This window comes from Archocentrus centrarchus, chromosome 1 (genome assembly GCF_007364275.1).
Source record: "Archocentrus centrarchus isolate MPI-CPG fArcCen1 chromosome 1, fArcCen1, whole genome shotgun sequence".
NCBI classification, from domain to species: domain Eukaryota; kingdom Metazoa; phylum Chordata; class Actinopteri; order Cichliformes; family Cichlidae; genus Archocentrus; species Archocentrus centrarchus.
Genome location: NC_044346.1, coordinates 12781985 through 12808746, shown reverse-complemented (window position 1 = coordinate 12808746; position 26762 = coordinate 12781985). Strand labels below are relative to the sequence as shown.

At 41.7% G+C, this 26762-nt stretch overlaps 2 protein-coding genes across 11 annotated transcripts; one reads left to right on the top strand and one right to left on the bottom strand.

The window, feature by feature from the left end:
* Window positions 1-51: 51 nt before the first annotated feature.
* Window positions 52-3525, bottom strand: sart1 (spliceosome associated factor 1, recruiter of U4/U6.U5 tri-snRNP). 4 transcript variants are annotated; one of them, XM_030740231.1, is made up of 2 exons: window positions 3332-3525; window positions 52-2522 (listed from the first exon to the last, which is right to left on the bottom strand). In XM_030740231.1, the coding sequence occupies exon 2, from the start codon at window positions 2513-2515 to the stop codon at window positions 212-214; it is 2304 nt and encodes a 767-aa protein (XP_030596091.1). In that variant the 5' UTR covers window positions 2516-2522; window positions 3332-3525; the 3' UTR covers window positions 52-211. The 4 variants fall into 4 exon arrangements, with proteins under 4 accessions (XP_030596091.1, XP_030596098.1, XP_030596081.1 ...); XM_030740238.1 differs by lacking the exon at window positions 3332-3525 and adding an exon at window positions 3005-3273; XM_030740221.1 differs by lacking the exon at window positions 3332-3525 and adding an exon at window positions 2888-3043.
* Window positions 2994-26593, top strand: pcm1 (pericentriolar material 1). Of its 7 annotated transcripts, none has more exons than XM_030740164.1 (40): window positions 2994-3126; window positions 4292-4406; window positions 4655-4903; window positions 5824-6150; window positions 7960-8130; window positions 8629-8748; window positions 9042-9228; window positions 9504-9613; window positions 9762-10035; window positions 10124-10274; window positions 10605-10817; window positions 11052-11221; window positions 11653-11870; window positions 12375-12514; window positions 12602-12746; window positions 13773-13943; window positions 14085-14263; window positions 14433-14639; window positions 14735-14993; window positions 15129-15274; window positions 15369-15571; window positions 16004-16184; window positions 16269-16573; window positions 16784-16945; window positions 17210-17266; window positions 17487-17659; window positions 19839-19970; window positions 20630-20762; window positions 21142-21291; window positions 21417-21514; window positions 22783-22917; window positions 23020-23223; window positions 23314-23373; window positions 23462-23612; window positions 24635-24795; window positions 24886-24949; window positions 25038-25243; window positions 25338-25430; window positions 25574-25697; window positions 25894-26593. In XM_030740164.1, the coding sequence occupies exons 2-40, from the start codon at window positions 4311-4313 to the stop codon at window positions 25917-25919; spliced, it is 6351 nt and encodes a 2116-aa protein (XP_030596024.1). In that variant the 5' UTR covers window positions 2994-3126; window positions 4292-4310; the 3' UTR covers window positions 25920-26593. The 7 variants fall into 7 exon arrangements, with proteins under 7 accessions (XP_030596024.1, XP_030596055.1, XP_030596016.1 ...); XM_030740195.1 differs by lacking the exon at window positions 2994-3126 and adding an exon at window positions 3502-3654 and having other exon boundaries at window positions 12617-12746; XM_030740156.1 differs by lacking the exon at window positions 2994-3126 and adding an exon at window positions 3502-3654.
* The last annotated feature ends 169 nt before the right edge of the window (window positions 26594-26762 follow it).

The window sequence follows — 26762 nt, the reverse complement described above, 5'->3', positions numbered from 1 at the left end:
TCTGAATCAATCACACAACCTTGTAAATTTCAAAAGACAAAAAAAAAAAACTTTTCTGAATTGTATTGATTTTATTGAACAATTCTTCAACACAACAATGCAGTTCCTATAAACTAGGGCTTTAAATTGTAGAGATTAATTAAAAGGTGTGTACGTTTATCTATGCACGTGAATGTTTCTATGTAAATTATATCACACATCTCCCTTGTACTTATTTAGTAATGGTGTTTGCATTCATGCTCTTTCCGCTCCCACTAAGTACAATATATGGCGTTTTCTGGGATTTCTGTTTCTCTTGCAGTAAAGCCACAGTTCCCAGCGGGGTATCACTGCTGCTCATCTTCTTCAGCAACGCCTCTTCCTCCAGCTTTTTCATCCTCCTCTCCGTCTTCATTTTTCCAGACCCTTTTCCATGGAATCGATGGGAAAGCTGCCTGAAAGCTTCTTTTGGAGTGAGTTTCCGTCCAGACTCGTCCACGTACTCAATCTTGACATCAGGCTTGTAGCCATCCTTCTCCTTGAAGTCTTGTGTGAAGCCTCTGTACTCTTCTCTGCGACTGTACTTGTCATCAAAGCCCATCTTGTCCTCAATGCAGTAGTCACCATTAGGCAGGACGCCCTTGGGTGCTTTGACACGTGCTACCTTCTGCACTTGAGTGTCCAACAGACCTTTGTTTTTGCACAGCAACAGGGCAGCAGCAAGGCCAGAGTTGACAATGGGCTCCTCGTCCAGAATGGTGGCAGAGGCTGTGGAGAAATCTGGTTGTTTTTGTTCCTCATCCAGGTTAACTGTGCTCCAGCCAATATTCTCATCCATTTCGGAATCCGAACCTCCGGCATCATCTTTCTCTTCCTCCTGTTCGAAGTCCATAATGTCTTCTTGGTCCTCTCTGTTGCCTGACAGTCCATAAGTTGGAATATCACCCAGGGTTCTGCAAAACTCAGAAGTGGCGTTGAAAACAATGTTGTTCTTTTTATCAGCATCATCACTGTCATCTTTAACAAGTTTTTTAACCTGCTCTGCCACCTTCTCCCCAGAGTCTTTGAGAAGCTGCATTTGCTTCAGTTTCCTCTGCTTCTCCAGCTGCTTCTGCAGCTCCTGCTCTGCCTCATCCTCCTCAATTGCAACTGGCTCAGGAGGGATAAATTCTTCATCGTCACTTATGTCCATTTCTGCGGTCCTGATGTCATCAGAAAGCAGGGGGATGTTATGTGTCACCACCTTCTCCTCTTGATGTTCTTGGTCTTCCTCTTCTTCCTGTTTGCGGCCTCGACCGCGTGCTCTGGAGCCAAAGTCGGAGCTGCGGGTGTCATCAAGGACAAGTTCATCTGCAACTAATGTCTTCTCCTTTTTTCTGATCTTTTTCACTCTGCGTTTTGTCTTTTTAAAGCTCACCATTTCCTGAGGTGTGTAATACTCAGAGGCGATGGTGAGCGCAGGCATTTCCAAGGACTGGGCCTGATTTCGCAGCATTTCTTTCATGGCTTGGAGCTCCCGCTCTCGCTCTCCATCAGCAAAACCCCCTGTATTCAATCTAAAACTCTTTTTCTTCTCGCCCTCAATCTCCTCATCATACTTTGAGAGTACAGAGCGAGGCTTAAACGAAACCATGTCGTCAACGCTCTCCTCTTCTTCATAAGGTTTGTAGTCGGGCTTTTTCTTTTTTAACTCCACGTTCTTTTCTGCTTTTTCTTTGTCCACTAGTCCTACGTTTACAAGCACATCTTCCTCCACCTCCAGCACACCTTTGTCTTCTAGGGTCAGGATGACAGTCTGGCCCTCAGTGAAAGATTCCACCTTGTGCTGCACTTTGAGTCCCTTTAAATCTCGAGATGTATATGCATCCTGTTTGATCTGTGCAAATTCCTCCTCTACCAGACTGCTGACACCAAACTCTTCATCCATCTCTTCCAGAAGTTTGGCTCTTTTCTCTGCCATTTCTTTTTCTTTTGCCAGTTTTCTGCTTCTTTCCACCCAGGCAGCTGTGTCATCCAGCCAGTCATCCTCAGCTAGGCTTTTGACTTTTCCCAATTTCTGGTTTAGTATGCGTTTTTCTTTCATAGCCGCAAGCTTCTCTCTCATCTCTTTCTGCTGCTGTATGAGCACGGGATTGATGGTCTCGGCAACCATCGGCTCCTCTTTGGTCCCAAGCTCCTTTTTATTCTCATTCATTTCCAGAGGCTTCAGACCCAACTTCGCCCTGAGTTTGTTTGTTTCCTCGATGCTGAGAGATGCATCGCCGCTTGCAGACTGAGGCTGCACTTCGATACTGCTTTCCTCATATCCCACATCTACTTTCTCCTTTTTCACTCGCGGCTCACCGCTGCTCCTTTCACCCTTGCCACGGCTCTCCCGTCTGCTTCGCTCCCTGGACCTGGAGCGCTTTCTTTTCTCCTTGTCTCGGTCTGAAGCGTCTCTGTCGCGCTCCTTGTGGCGATGTTTCTTGTGTTCACGGCGGCGCTCCTCTGCGTCCTTGTCGCGGCTCTTTTCCTTGTGTTTCTTAGAGGAACCCATCTTTTATCTGCGGATAACAACAACAACAATTAAAAATCCCAGCATTAAAAAAATTCTAGTTTTAACAATCTCTCAGATGTGATTAACGAGGGAGAAGTAGTTAGCTTCCCCTCGCTAACTAGCTTATTTTAGCTACGAAGGCTAAGCGATAAACCGAAGACGCGACTCACGTAGTTCGGAGGCAAACAATAAACTTTGCTTTCGAAATCCGATATCCGTAGAGGACTAAAGTGGTTGGCTGAATGTTTTCTTCACGCCAGAGTAAACATCTTCACTCCACGCTCTTGTTTAAGTTTAAGCCCAGAACAAACGAACAGCGAACGACACTGCTACTTGTTTCCTGAAAACACACTTCCTGTGATTGAGTATTACCTAGAGGTTAACGTCGCCGCCTGCTGCACGGGAATGTTTATGTCACGCTAGAATCGTTTCCATTAGTTGCTGCGTCTCTGAAACATGAGACGTTGCTATTAATTAAATAGATTTTACCGGACGCAGAGTGAATCTGTAAAGTCCTTTCTGAGGTATATGAGGTGGAACGACAGGCAACGACGTCTCCGTCCGTTTGTTTCTTGCTCTGAAGGGTGACAACGCCGTTCCTCAGCTTGAACGTAAGCTAGCTATCTTAGCAAGTGCAGTCCAAACAAAATGACCAAAAGCCATCACTTAAAATAATACGTTTGTGGTTAGCTGTGTTAATGCTAAAGTGCGTTGGCACATAAGTCATGTAAACCTTAAAGTAGCCTGGTAACTAACCGAATTTCCAGCTTTAAGTGTAGCACAGCTAACGTTATGCGAGATGCTTGTGATACTCAACTTTTACCGATGCGTTTAAAGTTAGCTGCGCAGCGAGCCTGGGAGCTGGTTAGTACTAGCCAGCTTCATCAGCAAGCTTGACAACTTTAGCAACTCGCTAGCATCGCGTTTTGCTGTTCTTTTGTAGAGTAGCGTGAACGTTCAACGCCGGGTTAGCTGGAGTTGGTTATTCGGGTTATTGCGTGTTGCCATGGCGATTGCGGGACGGAACTAGGTCACAAGTGTTTTGCTAGTGAAGTTTAACAAATAAGCTGTGCACACTGACACCAGCGTTTGTGTTATAGCCAACTCCAGCTGCTGTAGTGATCGTCGACGCACTTTCTGTGGGTAATGCTGTCAGTTTTCCTGCGGGGTAGGGAAATGAAGCTCGTGCTATAAGCCGATGCGCGCTGGACGGAGGGAGTAGCTTAGCTTTCCCCGGGAATCCGAGCGGGCCACACACAAAAAGCCCAACGCTCAGAGACGGGTTACCAAAAACAGACCGCACGTTTATGTGATCTCCTCGGAGGTAGCGATGTTTTCGAGCTGGCCGTGATTGAAAAGCGTTAATTTGAATTAATTAATTTACTGTTGGTAAGTCCTGACGCATTTAATGCTGTACCGCTAACGGTAACCGTCCATTTACGTTATCAAGCTTTGATGAAGTTTTACACATAGCCTGTATAACGAGCGGTACGTTGTTATTAATAGCTAAATACGCTTAGCCGTGTGACCTTAGTCATAAAGTTCAATTATGAATAAGGTCAAGTTCGTTTCGTGAAATGCGTAATGCCCTCTTTGTCATTGAAGTAGTTGATTTAATTCAGTCTGTGATTCAGTGTGGTGTCCTGCTCTGAATTCCAGCAAGCGTTTAGGAAACGGTTTTGTAAATCACATCTATGTCATTTTGATCCAGTTGTCTGTTCTTTTCTTTATTTTGAGTGTTTTTTTTTTTTTTTTTTTGACTATTGTGAATTCCAGCAAGCTGTAAGTGGGTAACATGGCAACCGGAGGCACTCCTTTTGATGACAGTGCAGAAGAGCTGCACAACTGGACTGTAAGCAACGGCAGTCTGGAAGATAGGCTCAACAACATGGTAAGGGCTGGCCCAAACTTGATCGAAACTGCAGTCTTATTCCCCATTTATTCTGCATCTAATTTCCCCCAAATTCAAACTATAATGTAATCTTGTCTCTTTCAAGTATAACTTATCATCTTTTTTTTCTACCAGGGGAATTGATGCTATGGAAATGCTGATCTATACAGTATAGGAAATGAATGTCTGTTCCTAAAAATAAACACGCGTAATAATTAACAAAGTATGTGGTGTTTTGTTTTCATCAGGATTGGGGTGTCCAGCAGAAGAAAGCCAATCGATCTTCAGAGAAAAACAAGAAGAAGCTGTCAGCTGCAGTAGTGGAGAGCCGCCTTACTAATGATATTTCGCCAGAGTCCACTCCTGGGGCAGGTCGCAGGAGAGCACGCACTCCTCATTCCTTCCCCCATTTGAAATACACCACCCAGATGTCTGTACCGGACCAGGCTGAGCTAGACAAGCTCCGACAGAGGATCAATTTTACAGACCTGGATGAGGTAAAATGCTATGTTGACTGGCTTCATTTGCTACTTTTGATTTCTGTTCTAAGAGCTGTTGTGAAGTAACGTAGTTCACCATTTAAAATCTGTCAATGCAGTCTGTGACTGGATATGGAGTATGACTGCTGTCTTTTAGGAACAATGCTTTGAAGAACAGGTCTATTACCACCGTAATCACTGGAATGCACATGCATGCCACACGAGTGTAGTGATGCAGAAAGTCATAGTGAGCAGGTTGCAGACATATCATCAGTGTAAATGTCAGGTGGCAAATGACACACAAAAGTTATGGTTTGACCACCAGCATCAAGGAAAAAGTTTACTTTTCAGCTTCAAATGTCCCATCCTGTGCACTTCTTGGCCTCACTTCTTTAAAAGAATAAAATAAAATCCTGCATTCGTTAGATTATGCTTATCATACTGTCAAAATAAAAAGGTAGTGATTAAATCTACTGTGGTACTTAAGGAGTCACTGAGGGAAGTGATAGCAGAATATTTTTTATAGTTTGATATGAAGTTGTTTGGCTGATCTTGCTGTGCTGCATCAGTGTGGGGGCCAGAATGGTAGAACAGTAACCAAACATGGGAGACGGCAAAACAGCAGCGTGGTGTATATAAATATTACTTAGGCTCTACATCAGTGGAGAAAGCTAAGAGTCAGTGAGAGGCATGCAATTAATAAATTAATATATAAATAAAATTACACACCTGTATCATGGCAATCCATAATATTTATCCGTATACTGTATATGATTAATCTTTGCAATCCATTAAACAAATTGGAGGGGGCTGCCTTAAAGAAACAGACCAACACAGTTCTGAACACTTACTTCACTAGCAGTTTGCTAAATAAATAATTAAACACCCAGAACTTTGAGTGGTCATTTGTCTGACTTGTGCCTTCTTTTCCTACTCAGAGGAGTATCGGCAGCGACTCCCAGGGGCGCGTCACAGCTGCCAACAACCAGCGCCAGTTAGCTGGCGAGAACAAAAAGCCCTACAACTTCCTACCTCTGCATGTAAACACTAACAAAAGCAAGGAGCTGCTCCCTCCTTCCTTCTCGGCCCCGGCTACTCCAGCTATCACCAAGGAAACTAAGAAGCAGAGCCAAGGACTCAGAGACACATTAACCCCAGTGGTTCCTACCAGGGAACCTCAGAGGCTCAGTCGTGGCAGCGCAGACAGAGGGCCGTCATCACACAGGGAATATGACAGAGGAGAGCCAAAAATAGACAGCAGCCAGGTAATGTTTTGTTGTTCGCTAATTTGAGCTCTTTTTTTGATGTCTGCTTGATGTGTTGGAGTTTTGATGATTGAGTGGAACAGTGAGGTGCTGGCCTTAATCCATTGGGTAGATGGTATTTTTAATACGTGAAAACTTTGACCAGCCTGTGGTGCTACGAGGAAAATAAGAATTATCAAAGTAATTGGAGGTAATCCTCTCGGGAACTCAAATATTTAACAATGTATTCACAAAGTGCAGCCCTATTTGCAAATCACTGAAACCCTATATTGAAAAACACAACAAAGATGACATATCAAATATTAAAACCGATAACTCGGTTGTTATTCTGAATTTGGCGTTTCATTAAATTGGACACCACCAAGATGTTTAAAACAGTTCATAAGTCATTGAAAAAACTTGCATTTCAAAAAATACTTTGCGGAACATCAAACAGTGAATTTAAGTTAATTGGCAATGGCTGAGTAAGGTGAATGTGTATAAATGGAGAATCGTGTTTAAGAATCGTTTTTCTTAATGTAAAATTGCAAAAAAGGGGGAATTTTGCAATCTGTGGTACATAATATATTATTCAGACAATGCAAAGAAATGTCAATATGCAAGCAACAAGGCCTAAAACCAATGTCTATTAAAAACAGACATGCTTCTACAGTGGAAGTTAGTGCATGGGTTCAGGAACACTTCTGAAAGCTTCTGCCAGTGAGTTCAGGCTGATGGAAAATGGAAAATAAAAAAATTTGTGGAAGTCATCCATGCTGTGCCCTCAGCTTTTTTTCAGCTTGCAGTTCAAAAGCCAGCAAACACAGTGGTATGACGGTGCAACAGTGCACATGGTGTTGGTTTATTAATGCCACCGTTAATGATGAACCATGTATATGGGTTTTAGAGCAATAAATTCTGCCGTCTATTTTCCTCTTGTAAGTGCCTTTCTTGTTTAAGCAAGGTAATACCAAACCCTGTTTTATATGTGCATAATAGCATATTTCTGTAGTAAAAGAGACTGCATGCTAAGTTAGCCTGCCTGCAGTCCATACCTGTCACCCAGTGAAACAAAAAATATGACAAAGAAGGTTTTACACAGCTGAAATGAAGCGAGTTACCAAACGCTGACAGCTATGGTTTAAAGAAGAGAATATGAGCTTTAAAAATGAGAGTTGCATAAATTAATAAATAGTGTCAAGGAAGAGAGAGAGAAAGAGAATAACTAAAAGAATGTATAAATTTAATGTATTTCTATAGTGCTGCACTAACTCCAACTTCTTAGAACTAAACTAAATTTAGTTAGTGGTAAGTTTAGACTAACCAAGTTATGGGTAGTCTAGGGGGCATGTAGAGGACCTCCAGCAAAAATACAGAGTGCTCTGTCCTGACTGGTTGAGGTGCAGGAGGTAATTGGCACTGACCAAAAAAGACAGTTTTGTCTATAGTTAATTTGACTAAGATCTAATGAAAAAAATTGAATCTTACTTTTGATATTTATATTTTATGTAAGTGTAATAACTTATCCATGTGTATATGTGTCATTGTCTGTGTCTTACTGCACTCAACTCTGAGAAATGAGAACTAGGATGAAAGTGAGGGAGAGCTAGCGCAGCTGAAACGAGGCTGTATTTAGGGCAATTTATAAATATGCCACCCTCGGTGCCCAGTGAGTTTCCGCCCAACCCCCTTTCTGCCCTTCTTTAGCCCAGTCTGAGCCTTCCTTACAGATACTTGCTCACCTATCCTACAGTCTTTCTCAGTGTACTCTTTATTTCCAATCTGAAACCCACACCCATACACCACCTTCTTTTCTTTCTCCGGTCTCAGGTGGTGAGCAAATTGGTTCAGATCCGGGAGTACATCAGTAAGGCCAGCTCCATGCGGGATGACCTGGTGGAAAAGAATGACGTGCCGGCCAACGTGGAGCGTCTTTCTCATCTCATCGACCACCTCAAGGAGCAGGAGAAGTCCTATTTACGGTTCCTGCAGAAGATGCTGGTGAGCCTGATATTTGTTTCTCTAGGTCCACCCATGTGTCTTTTAGAATCAGCTTTATGCTTTTCACATGATTTGGGGGAAAAAAACTATAGCATTTAATTTTTTAACTTATGTTTAAACAATGTCTCTTGGCTAACTCATAACTGAACTAGTTTATGTTGTTGTCTTTGGATTCTTCCATACACACTTTGCTTTTGGTGGCTTTCTTTATCTGTGGCCTTAAATAGTTAGGTCATGTTTCATGCTATAATAAAATCTGGGCATATTATAGTCTGCCACCTTTCATTGTTTGGTTTTTATTTATTTAATATTTGTGAAGTTTTATTTAACAATTTCTGTGAAAAATGAACATTTCTAAAAGCATGCATTTTTAGTCTTTGATCTACTAATTATCATCATCATCTTTTGCAGTAGGCAAAGAGTTTACAGATATGACATTTTTTTTAGTTTTAAACTTGTTCTTTTAGTCACTGGCTGTTCTCTCTGCTGTTTTGATAGGCACAGGAGAATGAGGAGGATGATGTGGGGATGCTGGACTCTGCAGTTGGTTCAGGTTCACTGGCAGAGAGCACTTCTCTTAACACGGAGGTTCGATCTTCAGATGCCTCAAACGCAACAGTATGTGTAGTTGTTGTAAACTCTTGGCATAAAATATGTAACATTCTGCCAATGTTAATGTTCTCTGTTGCTTTGCCCTTCTGTGGATAACACAGACTCTGTGTTGGCTTTAAATTCTGTGATGAGAAAATGGAAACTCCTTTTGCCCTTTATCTTATGTTTTATTTGCCCTTACTGCCTGACACCTTACTACCTTTTGTAGCCTTCTTGTTCTGTAGCAGTATTGTACAGTATTGTTAATGGCTTTTGGTATAGTCAAGATTTCTAATTGTCTGTGGGTGTGAATTTTGTAGGGAGGAAGGCCAGAAGCTGTGCGTGCTGAGCAGAAAGAAGAATTGGAGAATCTGCGTAAGCAGCACGAGTTGCTGAAGAAGATGCTGGAGCAGCAGGAGCAGCTCAGGGCCCTGCAGGGCCGACAGGAAGCACTAATGGCCATGCATTACAGTGCAGAACAGGCACTCGCTGTGATTGAAGATACTGGTGAGATAGACACAAAATTTTGACAGGCATGCAGGCTAGTTGTGTGTAGAGTTCAGACTGATCATTTACATTGTGTAAAATTGTTTTAGACAAAAAAATAGAAATGATTTGTCTTGCAGATGGATATGCATCTTAAATAGAATAATTTCAGGAAACTATTATTCAGCAGAGCTGAGGCATTTACAAACATTGAGTATTCTCTGGAAAAGGTGTTAACAGTTTGTACCACAACAAATAAACAATAAGTGTGGTCCTCTTTTTAATTCCTTTATTAGTTGTCACAGAAACCACAGGCAGTGTTTCTGGCCTGAGCATCACCTCAGAACTCAATGATGAGTTAAACGATTTGATCCAGCGGTTCCACAACCAGCTCCATGACTCTCAGGTACAGTAGAAACTGCAAATTTACTCCCTGTCAAAATATTGATCTAGCACATTTTGATAAGAAAATAATCTGTAATGTTGGTGTGAATGGTGTTATTCTGCCTCTCATTTGACAACCCATGCCCACTCTTGAAAAATCTTTCCTGTAGACTAAAGCAGTACCAGATAACCGTCGTCAGGCAGAGAGTCTTTCCCTCTCCAGAGAGGTGTGCCGGTCTAGGACTCCCCAGGCTGTTGGCCCACCTCAACACAGGCCGCTCCTTCACTCTGCCTCTGGCCCACACACAGGTCTAGACACCGGAGCAACAGCTGCCAGTGCCAAACTCACCAAACTTCAAGAACTCCAAGACAAAAAGCAGACTATGGACAAGATCCTGCAGGAGCTGCATTCACTCAGAGACCAGACACTCAATAATAACTCGTGTATGAGTATTTTTAAGGGATTCTTTTCAATTATTATGTGGCTTTTATGTTCCTAAAGTGTTGATGAATTGTGCGTGGATCCCCTCAGGTCATGGTTTGTCAGCACAGTGCAGTCTGAGTGTGGGGGGATCTTCAGGTTGTCCATCCGCTCTATGCTCTAATGGGGCCTCAGCTTCCACTTCCTTTCATCCTTCAAGCACACAACAGCAGGACAGCTCCAACTCAGCAGATAAGCTCAGGTACGCACACAGAAATAAACACAGCTTGAAGCAGTTGAATAGGCAGGTCAGATATCAACAGCAGGTTGTTGTATAGGGAGTCAGGGTATAGTATAACATTGCAGCCACAAATCCTACTACACGGCCTCTTATTGACAGGTTTCAGTCTTTTCTAAAGTGTTCTTGAACAAGATACTAGACCGCCATTTATTTTTTTATACCAGTCTTTTTTTCCTCTTTTCTTCACTCTTTGGAAAAGACAAGAAATGTGAAAATATTTTTCTGGCATGTCACGTAAGCTTTTAAATTATTAAACCTAGTATACACTCACATTTCATTTACTTCCTACAGGAAACTGAAGGAGGTCCACAAGCGCTTGAATGAGCTGCGGGAATTGGTTCAGTACTATGAGCAGACTTCTGACATGATGGTAGATGCAGTAAATGAAAATGTGAAAGACGACGATGACGAGGAGGAAGAGGAAGACGAGACAGAGGATGGTTCAATGTTTGAGGCCATGTTTGACTCAGAGCAGGAGAACCGCCAGCCTGTAACTAACATCAGGTGGGTGTCTAAATAAATTGATAATTTAATGAAGAAAATGGTCTATGTGTTTTTTTTTTCTGTCAGGAGGATAAACCTTGTAAACAGATTCAGTATCTTTTGTTAAAATGGTTAAATTACACTAAAACACAGCCGTTTGGGCAGGGTATTGTTTTCAGTGGTTGCAAGTTGCATTATGAGACTATTGTGTGAGTAATTCTAAACCATAGCAGTCACCGGACCTTGTCTGTTCAGAAACCCACAGCGTGGTGGGAACTGGGCAGACCTGAACACCCTGACCAATGGGCGCAGCACCAGGAGTGGCACCACAAACAACCGGGATGGCCGACTCAACACTGAATGTGAGATCAACAACCGGTCAGCAGCAGCAAACCTTCGAAGCCTCAACATCCCCTCAGCCATAGGTACACAGGCACACACTGACACAAACCTGATTGTAAAATTAGTTTTGACTATTATATATATTTTTTTAAAGTAAATCAAAATGAAGAATATGTGTGTTGCTAAAAAGCTTCTTGAAAGGGTTGGTCATAACAGGGTCATATGTACAATACATAATGTTGCCAGTTTCAGTTCAAGATGGTGGAGTTTGAGTGTGTCCAACAGGGGATGAGATTTGCTCTGTAGAAGCACCCGAATGATATAACAGATGAGCTAGCCAGTAGGGGAACTACAAGATGAAGTGAACATGAACGGCCACCTTGATTTTGACATGCAAAACAAAAGTCAAAACAAAGAAAGGCAAAAACGCACTTTGAGTTCATGAACAAACAGTTGGAGGGACATCATTTTTGTGACCTGCAAGTGACACTCCTGTTACTGTGCTTTGATTTAGACTGCCAGTACAACAGGGACATCCCCTATAATCTTTTGAAAGATGAAGATGGTCTTGATAATGAGGAGGGGGCGCAGGCTGTGGCTCCAGACAGCGAGGCATCGGAGTCTAGTCGAAGGAGCAGCCTTGGGAACGACACAGGTTTTGGTCAGAAGGTCCATCGCCAGACTGCGAAGCAAAAACTGTGGCAGCTGCAGGAACTGGTGGCCATGGTTCAGGTGAGGAAGATGACTGAGTTGTCACGATATAGGTGTAACTCAACATAAAAAAAGGATTCTTTTTTTTATTAAAGTCTGTATATGTGTATGAAATTAATCATTTTATCCCTTGTCAATACTTAAGATGCCATCATCTTTTTTTTTTTTTTTAGATAAACCTTATTGGTACTTCACTGTGGGAATTATGTTTAGGAACACTATTAAAATGTGTAGTGACTTAACAGGTCACACAGTCTTCCAAGCTTTAAATGCTAACCCTACCAGCATGCTGTAGCTAACAAACAGCTGGTGCTCTGCCAGAACATTTGACTGGAATTCATCAAGTAAGAGTAGTTGGGCATAAAGAGGAAAAAAAGAAAAAAATCAAACAAATGTTGAGCCTACAGCCACAAGAAAAATAGGTGACAGTTCTTTAAAGACACTTGAAACAGCAAGTTGAACTTTACATCATGAATAACCAATTATTATAGTAAAGAAGCACTATCCCAATCTGTCTGTATCCAGAGTGATGACACGGATGGAACAACAGCTAATGAGGATGAAGCTTTACGCCAGCAGCCAAATAACACCAGGGCGTCTGTGCCTGGGACAGGAGCAGGATCTAAACAGAGTCCCAGAGACATTACCCTCTCCAGCAAAGCCAGGTACAGAACTTTAAAAAAAAAAAACAATAATTGAAAAACCTTTTCTGACTGCGTCTTTTTGTGTTTGTTGAATGTGCATCATATCAGTCTCCCTTCTGACAGAGAAAAGCTGTATGAGGAGAAGCTGCGTCAGCAGAAACAGGAGCTGAAGATGCTCCACGAAGAGCGTCAGAAGCTCATCGAAATCCAAGGCAAGATCCAGGACTTGCAGTGGGCTTGCCCTGATCTTCAGGTACTTGACTCATATTCCCACATATGCATCCAGCTGTATGTAGGACTGGAACCAGAGAGAACAGATTAGTCTGAGTGTATAAAAATTGGCATATGAATAGTTAAAAAAAAAATGGTAATAAGTAGGGGTGGGACTTTAACGCGTTAATTTTCATTAATTACGGGGAAAATAACGAATTAAAAAATTTTAACGCATTTTAATCGCACTTTAAACGGAGAATTAACTTTTTCTCCTTTTTGTGGTTTAATTTTAAGTCTTTATTCAAAATAAGCTGTTAAAATAAGCATAACAACATCAAGGAATACAACTGAGCAAATGATTAATTTCCAACTATATTAAATGAGACATTAATGTTGACTAAAACTATCCAGTTATGATGCTTAACTTTAATTTCAGGAGTTTGCTTATCACAGGAGCACTTCTGCCCTTCATTGGTCTGTGTAGTAGACTGGTGGGAAAATAAACAAAATTTTGAAGTTTTAAGCTTAAGTATATTGATTCATTCATTCATCAACCAAAATTAAATTAATATTTATCATGTTAAATATTTAAATGCGATTAAAATGCGATTAATTTCAATTAATTAATTACAAAGCTCCTAATTAATTAGATTAATTTTTTTAATCAAGTCCCACCCCTAGTAATAAGTAATGTTTTGATTTTTGATTCTCGAAATAGATTTTTATGGATTTGATGTGTGGATTCAGTTTGTGTCCACTTGTGTTATTGTTTAAACATAAGTAACTGGAAGCAGCTCAGTTAATCCCAAGTCAACTAATGGCACAAACACAGCCTTGAAATTTCTCAAAATATTGTTCGGAGTTAAAATAAGTACATTGGTGGTCTTTGCTTTGCGTTATGATATATTAAATTGTATTTTAATTCAATATAACTCTGGCTATTAGGAAGCACAGTCCATTTATTCCAACACAGGTGACCATGTCAGTTGTTTCCATTGTGCTTTTAAGTCAGGTGTTATGAGCTGGTTTCAAATATAAACAGTATTTCTGCTGGTGTTCCTTCCAGTCATCTGTGTCCAGTACAGTGAGTCAGCAGGGTTTGCTGAGGAAGGTTCCAATTGCAGCTTCCACTCCTGCAACCGCACAGGCCCCTTCATCCTCTGGGGCCAAAACAAACTCAGCTGTGCTCAAACCCACGGCCCCAGAAGCAGCTACTTCTTCAGTCACTGACAATGAGGTGACAGATTCCACTGTACACATCAAAACACCTTCTACCTAGCTATTTAACTACCTCTTGTCACATGTCCAAACAAACTCTACGCTTTGCGAATAATCCAGATCTGCCGACTGATCGTCTGTTCTTGCTTTGACATGGCAGCTTTGGTCAGAAATGCGTCGCCATCAGATTTTGCGTGAAGAACTGCGGCAGCGAAGAAAGCACTTAGAGTCGCTGATGGCTGAACACCAGAGACGTAGTGGCCTTGGAGAATCTTCCTGCCAGGTTGAAGACCAAGAGGGCATTGCTACACCCTCACAGCCTGTCAGCAGGGATGAAAGGTAGGAGATATACTGGTCTAGGGGCTTGTCTCATGAGATAATAGTTTTTTGATGATGAACACCAGCTACAGGATATAATGTGTGCTCTCTTTTTGGATGCAGAGCACTTCCTTCCCAGTCATTCATCATTGTTTCACAGACATTTTACACCAATTTTGATTTGTTTTAGAACAATGGCCACCTGGGGTTCCTCTCCATGCCATCTGGAAGATGACGACGACGATGATGATGATCATGAGGAATATCGCTCAGAGATCGGCGCAGAGGAAGAAGAGGAGCAAGAGGAATGTACAGATAGCACCTCTGATGATGACATCCATGTCTACTCACCAAGCAGGAACCTGTGCTCCTACAGTAACAGGAAGAATCAAGGAAGGTCCGACCAAGTGGCAGAAGAAAGTTTTATCTTACTATCTAGTACCAATATCTATAGTCATTTAAATTTATGCGCTTGCTTTTTTGTGTCACCAGCAATCTGAAGCCTCCAGCAGCCTTTTCAGGTGAGGGTGGTGGGCTTCTTCATAACAAGACTAAGGCCAAGCAACAGTCTAGAAGTTTGAACCAGTCTGCAAGCCAGCACGGAGGTACACGACGACAAGAGAACCTGCGCTGGGCCTCTGAGCTCTCCTTCACCGAGGGCTCATATCACTGGCAGGAGCAGGTCAACCAGCTCCAGAGACAGTTAGATTTCAGCACCAGCATGTGTCAGACGCTTCTGCAGGACCAGCAGGTTAGTACAGTCAGCAAATACACGCACAGATACTGAATGCCCTTTGGTTGCAGTTTCTGTCCAGTGTTTGCTTTGGACAAAAACCTTTCTCAACAAGTGAAAAGCGTTCTTTTTGTCTCTCACCTGTTTTCACAGACACTATCGTACATGTTGCAAACTCTGCTGACGGGTCAGTACAGCATGTTGCCCAACAACCTGTCATCGCCACAGGTTCACCTGATCATGCACCAGTTAAACCAGTGCTACACCCAACTGACCTGGCAACAAAACAACGTACAAAGGTGAAAACAGCACCATAAATAAGTATACTCCTCTTTATTCCTATGAAGTAAAACAGGATTCTACATTGTCTCCATACTGTCACTTTTCTTTCAGACTAAAGCAGGTCCTCAATGACCTCCTTCGCCAGCAGCAGCAGCAGCCTCCGCCTTCCTCTTCCTCAGCAGGTTGGCAGACACAGAAGCAGGGCTCATCCCAGGCATCCAGCTCCGGCCCCCCTACCTCTCCTGGTTTCTTCCTCCCCTTCTCCTCTACCCTGCACCCTTCAGCCAACAACATGACATCCCCATTCCCACCCAGTATGATATACGCATTTCTTTGCTTTTGGATTTGATTCTCCAATGTATCATTTTTAGAATTTTGTGTCATAGAAGAAACATTTTTGAGGTGTAAAAGAGAGGAGATTTTCACTTTTAAATCACATTAATTGATTATGATGTAACAAATTATGCCAGATTATGCAATGTGTCAAAAACCCTATTTGTCACCTTAAAACCAAAAGTGTAACCTCCAGTGACTCATCTTATTATTGAAAGTCTTGCAGTAAATTTGGCATAAAACTAATTGAAAATTTATTGGTGTGGGTACACATTTTCAGTCAGTGCACTTGATGTAGTTAATACATTCAAAGGTGGCCTTTAGTAGTAAAATGTCAAAGGTGTAACTGTCATAACTTAATTGCTCAATTGCCAACTTAATCCAATTAAGATTTTTTTTCTATCTCTTTGAAGGCTTGAATTTATATCCACTATTCCCTGGTGCCATGGGTGAGTTTTCTCAAGGTGCAGTGGGTCAGGCTACTCCCGAACATCAGAAGCAGCAGTTAGATCCCAACACTTCAATTAAAACAGAGTACATGAGTTTCCCTCCACCGCTGCAGCGTTCTCCTCTTAACACTTCCACAGAGAGAGGGTGTGTCCATCATTTTTTGCCTGAAAATACATTTTATTTCTTTGTGGAACATTGTTATTTATAGCTTCTTCTTTTTTTTTTTAGACCGGCTGGCTGGCTTAATACCTCCTACGCAAACAATATCACTCGGCATCACCTGTCTAACACTGACACCCGAGAGTCTCCTTCCTCCTCCCCCAGTTTTGCCAACCACCAATCAAGACCTCAGGGCTTTGACAAAGGGTCACAGGAAAGCTTGAGCAGCATGCCCGAGCCGGTCGATCCCACCACCATCAAAAAGACTTTTAAAACTGGGCGCAAGGCCTCTGCACAAGCCAACCTGGCCTCCCGAAGCAAGACTCCCAAAAGCCGCCGCAGGAGGAGCAAAGGACACGCCAAGAACAGTGAAGGTATTAAAGTGGAATGCAACACTCTGCTGGCAGCCTAATTCAAAAAAATATATGCAGCAAGCTCCTTAAAAGCTATTGAATTCAGTTACATTGTATTGTAAGTGTGTTTATCCTAAGAGTCATTTTCTGCGTTTCCGTACCAAACTATCAAATATTTGCTAAGAGAAATATTATCAGTATTTATCTTTTCATTTTTGGTGTTTCCCCCAGGCCATGAGAGTGACAGTGTTGGCAGCACTGCAGACTCTGTCCAGGAGAGGGCAGACATGTGCCATCAGAAGCAGCAGAATCAGAGTCTTTTGGACAAGCTTACTCAAGAAAAACTAGACAGCAAGGCCAAACTTGGGAGCAAACGGAACGACCTCTCCTCTGGTATGGCTGAAACTGCCTGTAGTAAAAATACTGCACCCTCCTTTACCTCTGTTATTTGTGTGTGTGTGTGTGTGTGTGTTTTCACTGTGTACATTTATGATCATATTATTTTATTGTAGAATGTTATTTTTTTTTCTTTAATAATAACATCCTGTCTTTTTTTTTTCTTAATAATTGACTTGGTTCATTCATCATGACCACAGGTTTCATTTTAATTTGGGGTTAATTTACTTTGTTGTCAATTTTAATTTATCTTACTCACAGCCTATGCTTGGAGAACACCCTTCCTCTCTAACAGAATTGCATGCACTGAAGCACCAGGTAAAGTCACCATAGTAAATCTTAGCATTACTTAATTATCCCATGCATGTGCTTTTTTCTTTTCTTTTTGGGCTAACCAAAACCAGAACTTATAATGTTGTGTGCACGATAAATCTTAAGCTCTGAAAACAGTTACCTTTTTTGTATGTTATTTTCTGTTGTTTGTGGCAATTTGCAAATATCTGTCTGAATGTAATGGTGTCAAATTTTTAAATCGCAGATGCGAGCAGTGACTTCTCACTGTTTGAAACACTGAGGGAGACCATTTACTCTGAAGTGGCTACTTTGATATCCCAGAATGAGTCCCGGCCCCATTTTCTCATTGAGCTCTTCCATGAATTGCAGCTGCTTAACACGGACTACTTACGCCAGAGGGCACTGTATTCCCTACAGGTTGGTACAAACGTACTGAAAATATTCAGCTGCTGTTGAAATCCAATGTACTGGGTTCACATAAGATTTTTAGGTTAATTTGTTGATTTATTCCTTCATTTGCCTGAAAAGAGGATTTGGTGTAATTCTGTGCACGAATCTGAAATCCAGTTTTCTCCTTTTTTCCCTTGTGCTATAAATTAAGTGCAGTTTTTCAGGGATGCACTTTTGTCCTTCCCTAAAAGCTCAAACTTGCTTTCTGTTAGTGCTGCTCAAGCCAAAACAGCCCTTGGTTAACAAGAGTTGTCAGAATGAAGTGAAACTGTTAAGCAGCTGCTTTTGTTTCTTGATCAGTTGGTGTCTCTCACCCAGTCTGCTTTTGGCCGCCTCTGACAGTTGGCTGTCGGCTTTGTCGCCCACCTCGTGGGTGCTGTGCATAGTCTCCTTGCTGCTGCCTGGGGCTCTCTTTGCTCCCACCTGTGCCTGTAGAGTTGGTAGTAGAGGCGGGCCGGAAGGGACTGGATGAGCCTGTCCTTTCAAGACAGGCTCATCCAGAAGGGGAGTTACGACCCTGAATAGGGGATGTGTTTGACTGTATAGCCTGTGTCCTTGGCCATGTTTTCTTTTATGTATTTATGTGTTTTTCAATTGATATGCATTTAGAGTTAAAGTTTGAGTGAGTAAAATCGCAGCACTAGATGTCAGTAGATTGCAGTCGACTGAATTTTGTTTTCCTAACCCTCCCAATTCAAGTGCATAATCCTAGCTTTGGTGGCTGCTGCTGGACAAACAACTCTGGCTGGTGTTCATCTGTAGTGTGTGTAGGCTGTCAGTCCACCGTTTACTGCAGCTGTCAATATTCCCGGTGAGAAGCGTCCACATCTGTTTACTCTAGAGTTGGTTGTAAAACTTTGTGATCTGAGTCAGTGAGTCAGAGAATCTCACTTCTGTCCAGTGACAGTGCATCTAACATTGTTGGACTCGGACACTTAGAAAATAAACTCTCATACGATGTGAGAATGTAATCAAAATGTATCAGAGGGAACGTGATTTTTAGGACACTTAAGCCTAGCATTAGCTGGCATAATGTTAGCTTGTAACCAGCTACTGCTGTTTAGCCAGCTTGTTCTCAGCTAAGGCAGAGACGGGAGGTTCGCATGTCTAATCTGCAGACAATAATAATTGTGGCAATATCGGGAATAAATAAACATTTTTATGCATGTTTTTGTGTATTAGTTCCCTGACATCAGTTCAGGAAATGGGGCTTGAGGTGAGAAGGAAGAGGATGAAATGTTATTAAGATGCTGGTCGCGTTGTCTCTCATTCTTGGTGTAACTTCTTTGGTGGGGATATCTTTTTCCGATGACATAGGCATGATCCTTCATATCTTGAGGTTGAAGGTGCAGACACAAATTAAAAATGGCCTCCATGGCATCGCCTACAAATTCTCTTCTACATATGTGACCGGTCTCTAACCACATATACAACAAGATTAGTCCATCTCAGCCACTGTATTCAAGACAGCCGGGCAACATTGCAGCTTCCAAAAGCCGCAAACCTGCTCCTATGAATTTTTAATGGATTAGTTTTATCAGAGTGCATCAGTTTGTTGGAAGACACTAATCAATGTATATTTATGAGTACAGTATTCTTTTTTTCTATTAAATAACCTTAAAAAAATGACATACTGTGGCTTTAAAGAAAATCTCTTTTAAAAACACAGGTTTTAAAGTTCAAGAACAGCATGATGTTGGTTAAATCAGTGAATAATCCTGTCAAGTAAGCAAGATGACAGTATTAACCAAAATAATGGCGACAGGTGAAATCTAGCAGCTGTAGTTTCCACTGAAAGGTTTGCAGAGATTAAGCAAATCATTCAGGACTGTTTTTACTCATGGAACCAAAGACCAGGTTACATCGGGGCTGTCTTTGTCTGTCTTTCCTGATTGCTGTCTTATGCTGCAGATCTATGTGTCTTTGTCACGGCTGACACACACACACACACACACACACACACAGCAGCCATAGTGGACAGGATGAGGAAATCTTGCCTTTTGGTTGTGTGGAGGTGTGGGTGCGTTTATTAGTGCTTTAAAATGTAATGTAAAAATAATAATAACATAACATAACACGATGGTACCATCTTCCTTTAAACACCTGATCCAGCAGTTATGATACCCTCTCCGTGTGTTTCTCACAGGACATAGTAAGCAGGCACCTGGCAGAGAAGAGCGCAGCAGAAGACCAGATGTCCCGTCTTGGTCCTGCAGTTTGGGCTGCCGGCTCTCAGTCTGAGCTCACACCCAGCGAGAGCCTAAATACCAGTGATGCAGTAAGAGAAACGTTATTGCTTCCCAGCATGGCATCTCTCTCTTTTTTTTTTTTTTTTTTTTCGGACTGGTTTTTCCTGCTTTCTCTTGTTTGCGTGTCACTTTGGTCTTTTTGAAGTCTTTCATCCCTCATTGTCATCCTTCCCCTGCGCTTCCTTTTCTACATTTCAATACATCTTTTGTTAATTTCTCTCTCAGCCTCATCTCCTTTCATCCCACCTCGGCTTGTCTCTTTTCATCATTCCATGGCCCTCTTTATTTTCAGATTTTTAATTTTCCCTCTCCTATCTTCAGTTTAACTTGACAGCACGGTTTCAGAAGCCTCAGACCCTCATCTGCCCGTGTATCTTTTGGTAGATCAGACATGTGTTCTTTGTTCTCCTCCAAGGTCCCCAGAGTTGTACTAATTGGGAGCTAAGGCTTTTGTCTGTCTAAATAATGGCTTAGTTCAGGAATGATGGATGAAATCTAAAATTTTCTATGCTGTAAGAATGACAGGGGAAGCCACCACAGCAGCAGATAGTATATGCTGTAAATTTCTGCATGTATTTTTGTTTTTTTTTTTTGGTTCTTTAAAAGTGGGATTTATGTTAAATAATAAGATGTAATAGGACGTGCGTTGCATCTGTGCCTGAAAACTTGAATGTTTGGCTTTTTTAAGGAGGTGTTGGAGAAGAATCTGAGGCTCACACAAGACATGATGATGAAGAAGAGGGATGATGCAGAATCTGCGGACAATGACAGCACCATGTCAACCTCCTCCAACCTGGAACCTTTTGCTAATGATGACCTGGGTACATACAAACCACCTGTATTAACCACCTGTCTGGAAAAATGTCTTATTTTTATTTCCACATTGTTGTGTACATCAGTAATGCTTTGCTTTCTGCCTTGAACTACAAATTGGGTGCCTTTCCCCACCTTTTTTCAGCTGGGCTTGTCAGTGCTTGTTTTGGTAAACCAATCAGTTTACACATCAGGATCAATAAGTAAACAACAGGACTATTTGGCAATGTAAAATTTTGACTTATTTGCTTGGTATCATAATGTGAGAGTGAGGCTGCCATACATTGTTTGATCCTATAGTGTAAACCTGTCTACAGATGCAAAAATAACCATTACACTTGTCTGTTTTTCCCTCTCCTTGCTCTCCTTTCTGTGCGGTTCTGACAGGCAACACGGTGATTCATTTAGACAAAGCTCTGGCAAGGATTAGGGAATATGAGCGCATGAAGCTTAAAGCTGAGTTTAACCCAGGTGCAGGCACTTCTGAAGTCTCAAATGCTGAGTCTCCTTCTGCTAACCCTGCTGAGCAACTCGAAGGTACCCAATCAAAAGACCCTGCATGTGTACAACGAAGACCTGCAGCTCCCCAATTATGCTCTTATGTTTGGGTGTTCATTATAAATGGATGAAGTTTTGAATAAAATGTATTTTTCTGTGATCAGGAGGCGCAGCGGGTGAAGTGCACTGCCCTCAGATTGACACCCAGCAGTTAGATCGTCAGATCAAAGCCATCATGACAGAAGTCATTCCCTTCCTTAAGGTAGGATAACCAACATAGACAGGGGTTGAGTTGTAGACAGTTTTTGCTAATGTAGGAGTAAAATTAATTTTTTTCTATGCTTACCGTATTTTTCGGACTATACGTCGCTCCGGAGTATAGGTCGCACCAGCCAAAAAATGCATAACAAAGAAGAAAAAAACATATATAGGTCGCACTGGACTATAAGTCGCACTTTTTTGGGGGGGGGGGGGTGATAGAATCCGAGACCCAGAGCACAAATTCCATCTTGAACAGCAATTTAAAATAATAATGGATTAAAGAACAGGACGAACACGGTTACGCCTACGTTATGCTAACGTAACACATTCAGCTACATGACGCACAACGAACACGTGTTCGGTATGTTAACCTAACATTAAGTTATTCAGATAACCATAGCATAAAGAACATACTAACAAGTTAACCAAACCATCAATCCATTGAAGTCTTCATCCTCGGTGTCACTTCTAAACAATTCCGTACACTCCGTAGACGAAGCGCCGCTTCCTCTTCTGTGTCGCGTTAGTCAGACTCGTCGTCAGCAGCAGTTCCAATTATTCCAGCCTTTCTGAATCCCAACAGGATGGTTTGGTTGTCACTGAAGCCCATGTTTTCTTGATCCATCCAATCCAGGAAAGTTGGGTGGCGCATTCTCCCAGTTGCCGTTAAGCTGTGCTCTCCATCCATCATCCACTGCGCCCACAGATTACGCAAGACTGCCTTAAAGCTGCAGTTCACGGAGATGTCAAGTGGCTGGAGTATTTTGGTTCATGTGTTATAAATGTCACATATACGTCGCTCCGGAGTATAGGTCGCACCCCCAGCCAAACTATGAAAAAAAGTGCGACTTATACTCCGGAAAATACGGTACTTGAAATGAAACACAATGTGGTTTATTAGTAATTACCTGGATGTGCAAAGTTTTGAGTTTAGAAAGTCCACTTTAAAATCTTGCATTTAAAGGGGGCCTATTAACAAATTAAGGCTTCAGACTGCTCCAATCACTCAGGTTCAGAGAGTTTTTTTTAACTCTTAGATCTGTATGATGTGAAGAAGAACAAAGATCTTTAATATGGTGTATATCTCAGGAGTATAGCTTTGTATAACTTACTGTAATAATAAAAATGGAGTTGGAAATGAGAACAATAGGTTGTGTATGTTGTGTTAGACATTGCATTCATATGTTTGCTTGGTTGTCAGTAAAGGTGTGCGCTACTATGCTGTTATTCAAGACTAAATCGACTCTTTGCCCATCTTTCACATCACAGGAGAACATGGACGAGGTGTGTTCCATCCAGCTGTTGACTTCTGTTCGGCGCATGGTCCTCACTCTCACCCAGCAAAACGATGAGAGCAAAGAGTTTGTACGTTTTTTCCACAGACAGCTGGGAGGCATACTGCAGGTAGGACCCGTGCCAGCCTTCCTGTAAATGTGGCTCGACAAGTGTAGTTAGATCAAATAAAAGTGTCTTTTCTGACATTTCAACTCTCTGTTTTTCATCCAGGACTCTCTCAGTAAATTTGTAGGCCGTACTCTGAAGGATTGTGGGGAGGACCTCCTTGTGGAGATTTCCGAGATCCTCTTCAATGAACTGGCCTTCTTTAGGCTCATGCAGGATCTGGACAACAACAGCAGCATTGCTTTGGCAGCCAAACACAAAAACAAGAACAGGGCTGAGCAATGTAGTAAAGCCAAACCCAGTCAGAAAGTTAGTTCTTTGTCTTCTTTCTCCAAGCTTTTGTAATATTAGTTTGAAAGATCCTAATTTTAATTTTGTTTCTTTATTTTCCCGTATTAGAAGAATACAGTAGGTGGCGGTGATAAATCTCTTTCTCCAGCATACACAGATGAAGACAAGGTATGTAATCTTCATACTGATTTTTGGCATTGGGTGGAACTGTCAATAATTAATCTTTGTAACAATAATATCTCCCACTGTCTTCCAGGACCAAGATGAGGCTGAGCAGGAAGGTGCTTCTGCTCCCCAGGAGCTTTACCTGCAGACGCAGATGAAGAACAACAGGAGCAGTGAAGCTTCAGAGGTTGAGGAGGATAATGAAGATGAAGAAGGTGGACAGAAAGTGCCTCTGTCAATCAGTAAGTGAAAAGTGAAGAAAGAAGCAGCTGTGTGTGCGTTTTAGTTCACATTCTAAAAATGTTCAGTAAACAGAGTTCAGCCGCCCGTTGCATTCATTGGCATCAGTTCCTCTAAGTTATTTGGCAGTCAGGTTGTTTTGGGGATAATAAAAATCTAAACATAAAAATGCATGAAAGCATAAAATCTGCATGGTACTGTAATTTGAAATGGATGTTAACATGCCTGATAGGAACTTTACTTAAAGGTTCATGTCTTTACTGCAAAAATGTCTTTACTGCCTAATATTAATAAGTATAACCTATAACCTTATATTTTGGTTAGATGTTTAAACTGGGTATTATAGTTATGTACAATGTGAGAGCTGGGCTTTCTGCATCACTGCCTTGCTGGTTACTTGGTTTTGTTGATGTTTTATGCCACAAGATTGGCGACTTATTCTAAAATAATAAAGAAGAATTTTTTAATACCTTTCAGAAGTAACAGATTATGTTTGATTGCACCTCCGTTTTGATTTAATAACGGCAGCACTGTGATGCACTGCACCACCGTTATCCCAGCATGATCTGACAGCGCTCCAGAGATCATCTTGTCATGTTAGGAAAGTTCAGCTTTCTCTTTTCTTCCACCCCCAAAGGTGGGGTTTGAGGTCAGGTAACTGTGGAGGAAAGACCATGAGTCAGCACTTCTTGGTCTTCTCAAACAATAATCTGACCCTGAGTACAAAATAGTTAGCACAGTAAATGTAAAAAAAAAAAAAATTGCTTCACTTTGATTTGTGACCTTAAAATAGTGCAAATATTTAAATGGTTCTTGAGTTTAAATGTTTTTTATATCCTCAAATGTTTTTGTAAGTGTGTATTTTTTTTGGATTTTAAGCCTTTATTCAACAGCAGTGAAGACAGAAAGCAAACAGTGAAAAGAGGAAAAAAAATGACCCAGAAAATGCCTGAAAATCACTGCTCATTAAATCTGCAACCCCAACCACTTTGCCGTCTCATTTTCACTTTTTGTTGCTTTTCAGGTCTTTCCAAAGCAGAGACTCAGGCGCTGACTAACTATGGCAGTGGAGAGGATGAGGATGAGGAGGAGGAAATCGAGGAGTTTGAAGCAGGACCCATAGATGTCCAAACATCCTTGCAGGCTTCTGCTGATGGACAGGCGGAGCAGGAGGTCACAGTCACGGTCAGCCACAGAGATGTGTGCAAACAGCTGTAGCTTATATGATTAAACAGCCTCTTCTTAGTCTGACTCTGTAATTGTGTTATGCTCCAGGGTACACCAGCCAGTGAAGCAGAAGAGATAAAAACTGAACAGAGGAGTTCAGAGAATGACGGAGGTGAGGCCTTACTATGTAGTGGAATTTGGACTTCCTGGCTTGTGCTCGATAGGAAACTTAATATTGTCAGGCTCTCTTTGCCTTGCAGAAGTCAGAATGTCAGTTGGGGCTGTGGATTCCACAGTAGAGGAGCATGTGAGGGTGGAGGGCGAGACCCTTGAGGAGGAGAGCAAAGCTGGAACTCCTGCTGCCTCAGAGAGTGAGTCTGCTGTGTCCCAAGGTCAGGATGTCCCCAAGGAGGCAACAGCTACAAGCAGCCCTGACACAGACTCGCCCGTCATGATCAGTGTAGATGTAAGCGTGATACTCCTCTCCCGCCCCACCACCCCACTTTGTAGAAATAATGTCAAACCTTAAGTTGTTGCTTCTTTTTATTAACGATGCACAGGAGGTGGGATCTGGTAACACAAGCCAAAAGTCTGACGAGGAAGACTTTGTCAAGCTGGACGACTTACCGCTACAGCTCACAGTCATGTGTGAGGTGCGTAATGACTAACACACAAAAGCTTTGTTGAAATGACAAGTCCAAGCATTTGAAAAGAACCGAAAGAAAAGCTGAGGAATAAAATTCACCTTGAAAAAGGTGTCTGATTGTACTGTATGTATGTGTGCTGTAAACATCAGGAGGAGCTGCAGAAGAGAATTGTGGAGGAGCAGCAGAATAACAACCTGTCTGTGGAGATCCTCAATGGGAACACTGAATTGCTGACTGGGCTGGTGGGAAATGCGCAGGCACTGAAGGAACCAGGTATGGATTATGGTCCTTGTCAGTTAAGATCACAGTTTTGTTTGTGTGGATGCCAAACGTTCGACAAAAGCAAAGCTGCCGTCTGTCGTCAGACATCTGCAGACCCGGGCAGCTTTTATGCCTATGCATAAACAAATAGCAAAGCTGCTTTATTTATTTTTTGACAGTAAATTGTACCTTTTATTTCATTTTTCAGAAACTGCTGCTGCCCAGGATGCATAAAGAACTCTGCAGCTGTTTTTAGCAACACTATACGTAAACCCTAAATCTGTTCTGGTTGTAAGATCGTTAATTCTTAATCTGTTAGTTTAAAAAGTTGCAGATTAGTTGCGTCTCTTTCACAAACACACACTCAACAGATAAAACTAAGACTTCTACTTATACTCAACACTTTGAGTTCATTTTATCCCTGAATGTTTAATGTGATTTATGGATAATCTGGAGCGGGGGTTGTCGCTTTGCTGCTGATCACCAACAGTTAAGCCTCTGTTTGAATCTTTGTAGTACTCAAACTCCTGTTCAGATCCGCCTTAGATTTTTCTCTTGGTTCTGGGATCAGTTCGATATGAGTTGTGATTTATTTCTTTAATGTTTTATTTGTCTTGTTCAGGCCTTACTGTTACTGTACAGTTCATCTTTTCTGCAGTTGGTTCCTAATTATAAAAAGATTACAGCAGGATGAAAGTTCAGCCGGATCGTCGCTGACTTCAGCTAAATGTTTCACTAACTTGGAACATTTTCCTTTTCCTTTGAGCTCCAAGCTCAACTTTTATCCCGTCACGCTCATCTTTATATACTGTTTGTTCAGTTAATGGTTAGTCTGTCATGATTTCCATATCATTAAAATGTTGGCTACAGTAATAAGTTTTAACTAATAAAATGCTGGAACTTTGAAACATGGTGTTGTCATGTAGTTACTATGTACATCTGCTGCTAATTGAATGTTTCCACTTTGTGACATTTGATAAAGTTCAATCAACTGACAGCAGCAGAGTTTGCTGAAGAAATATCTTAGAATATAAAGTATAACACTTTATTAGGCATGTCCGTTTAACTGCTCATGAT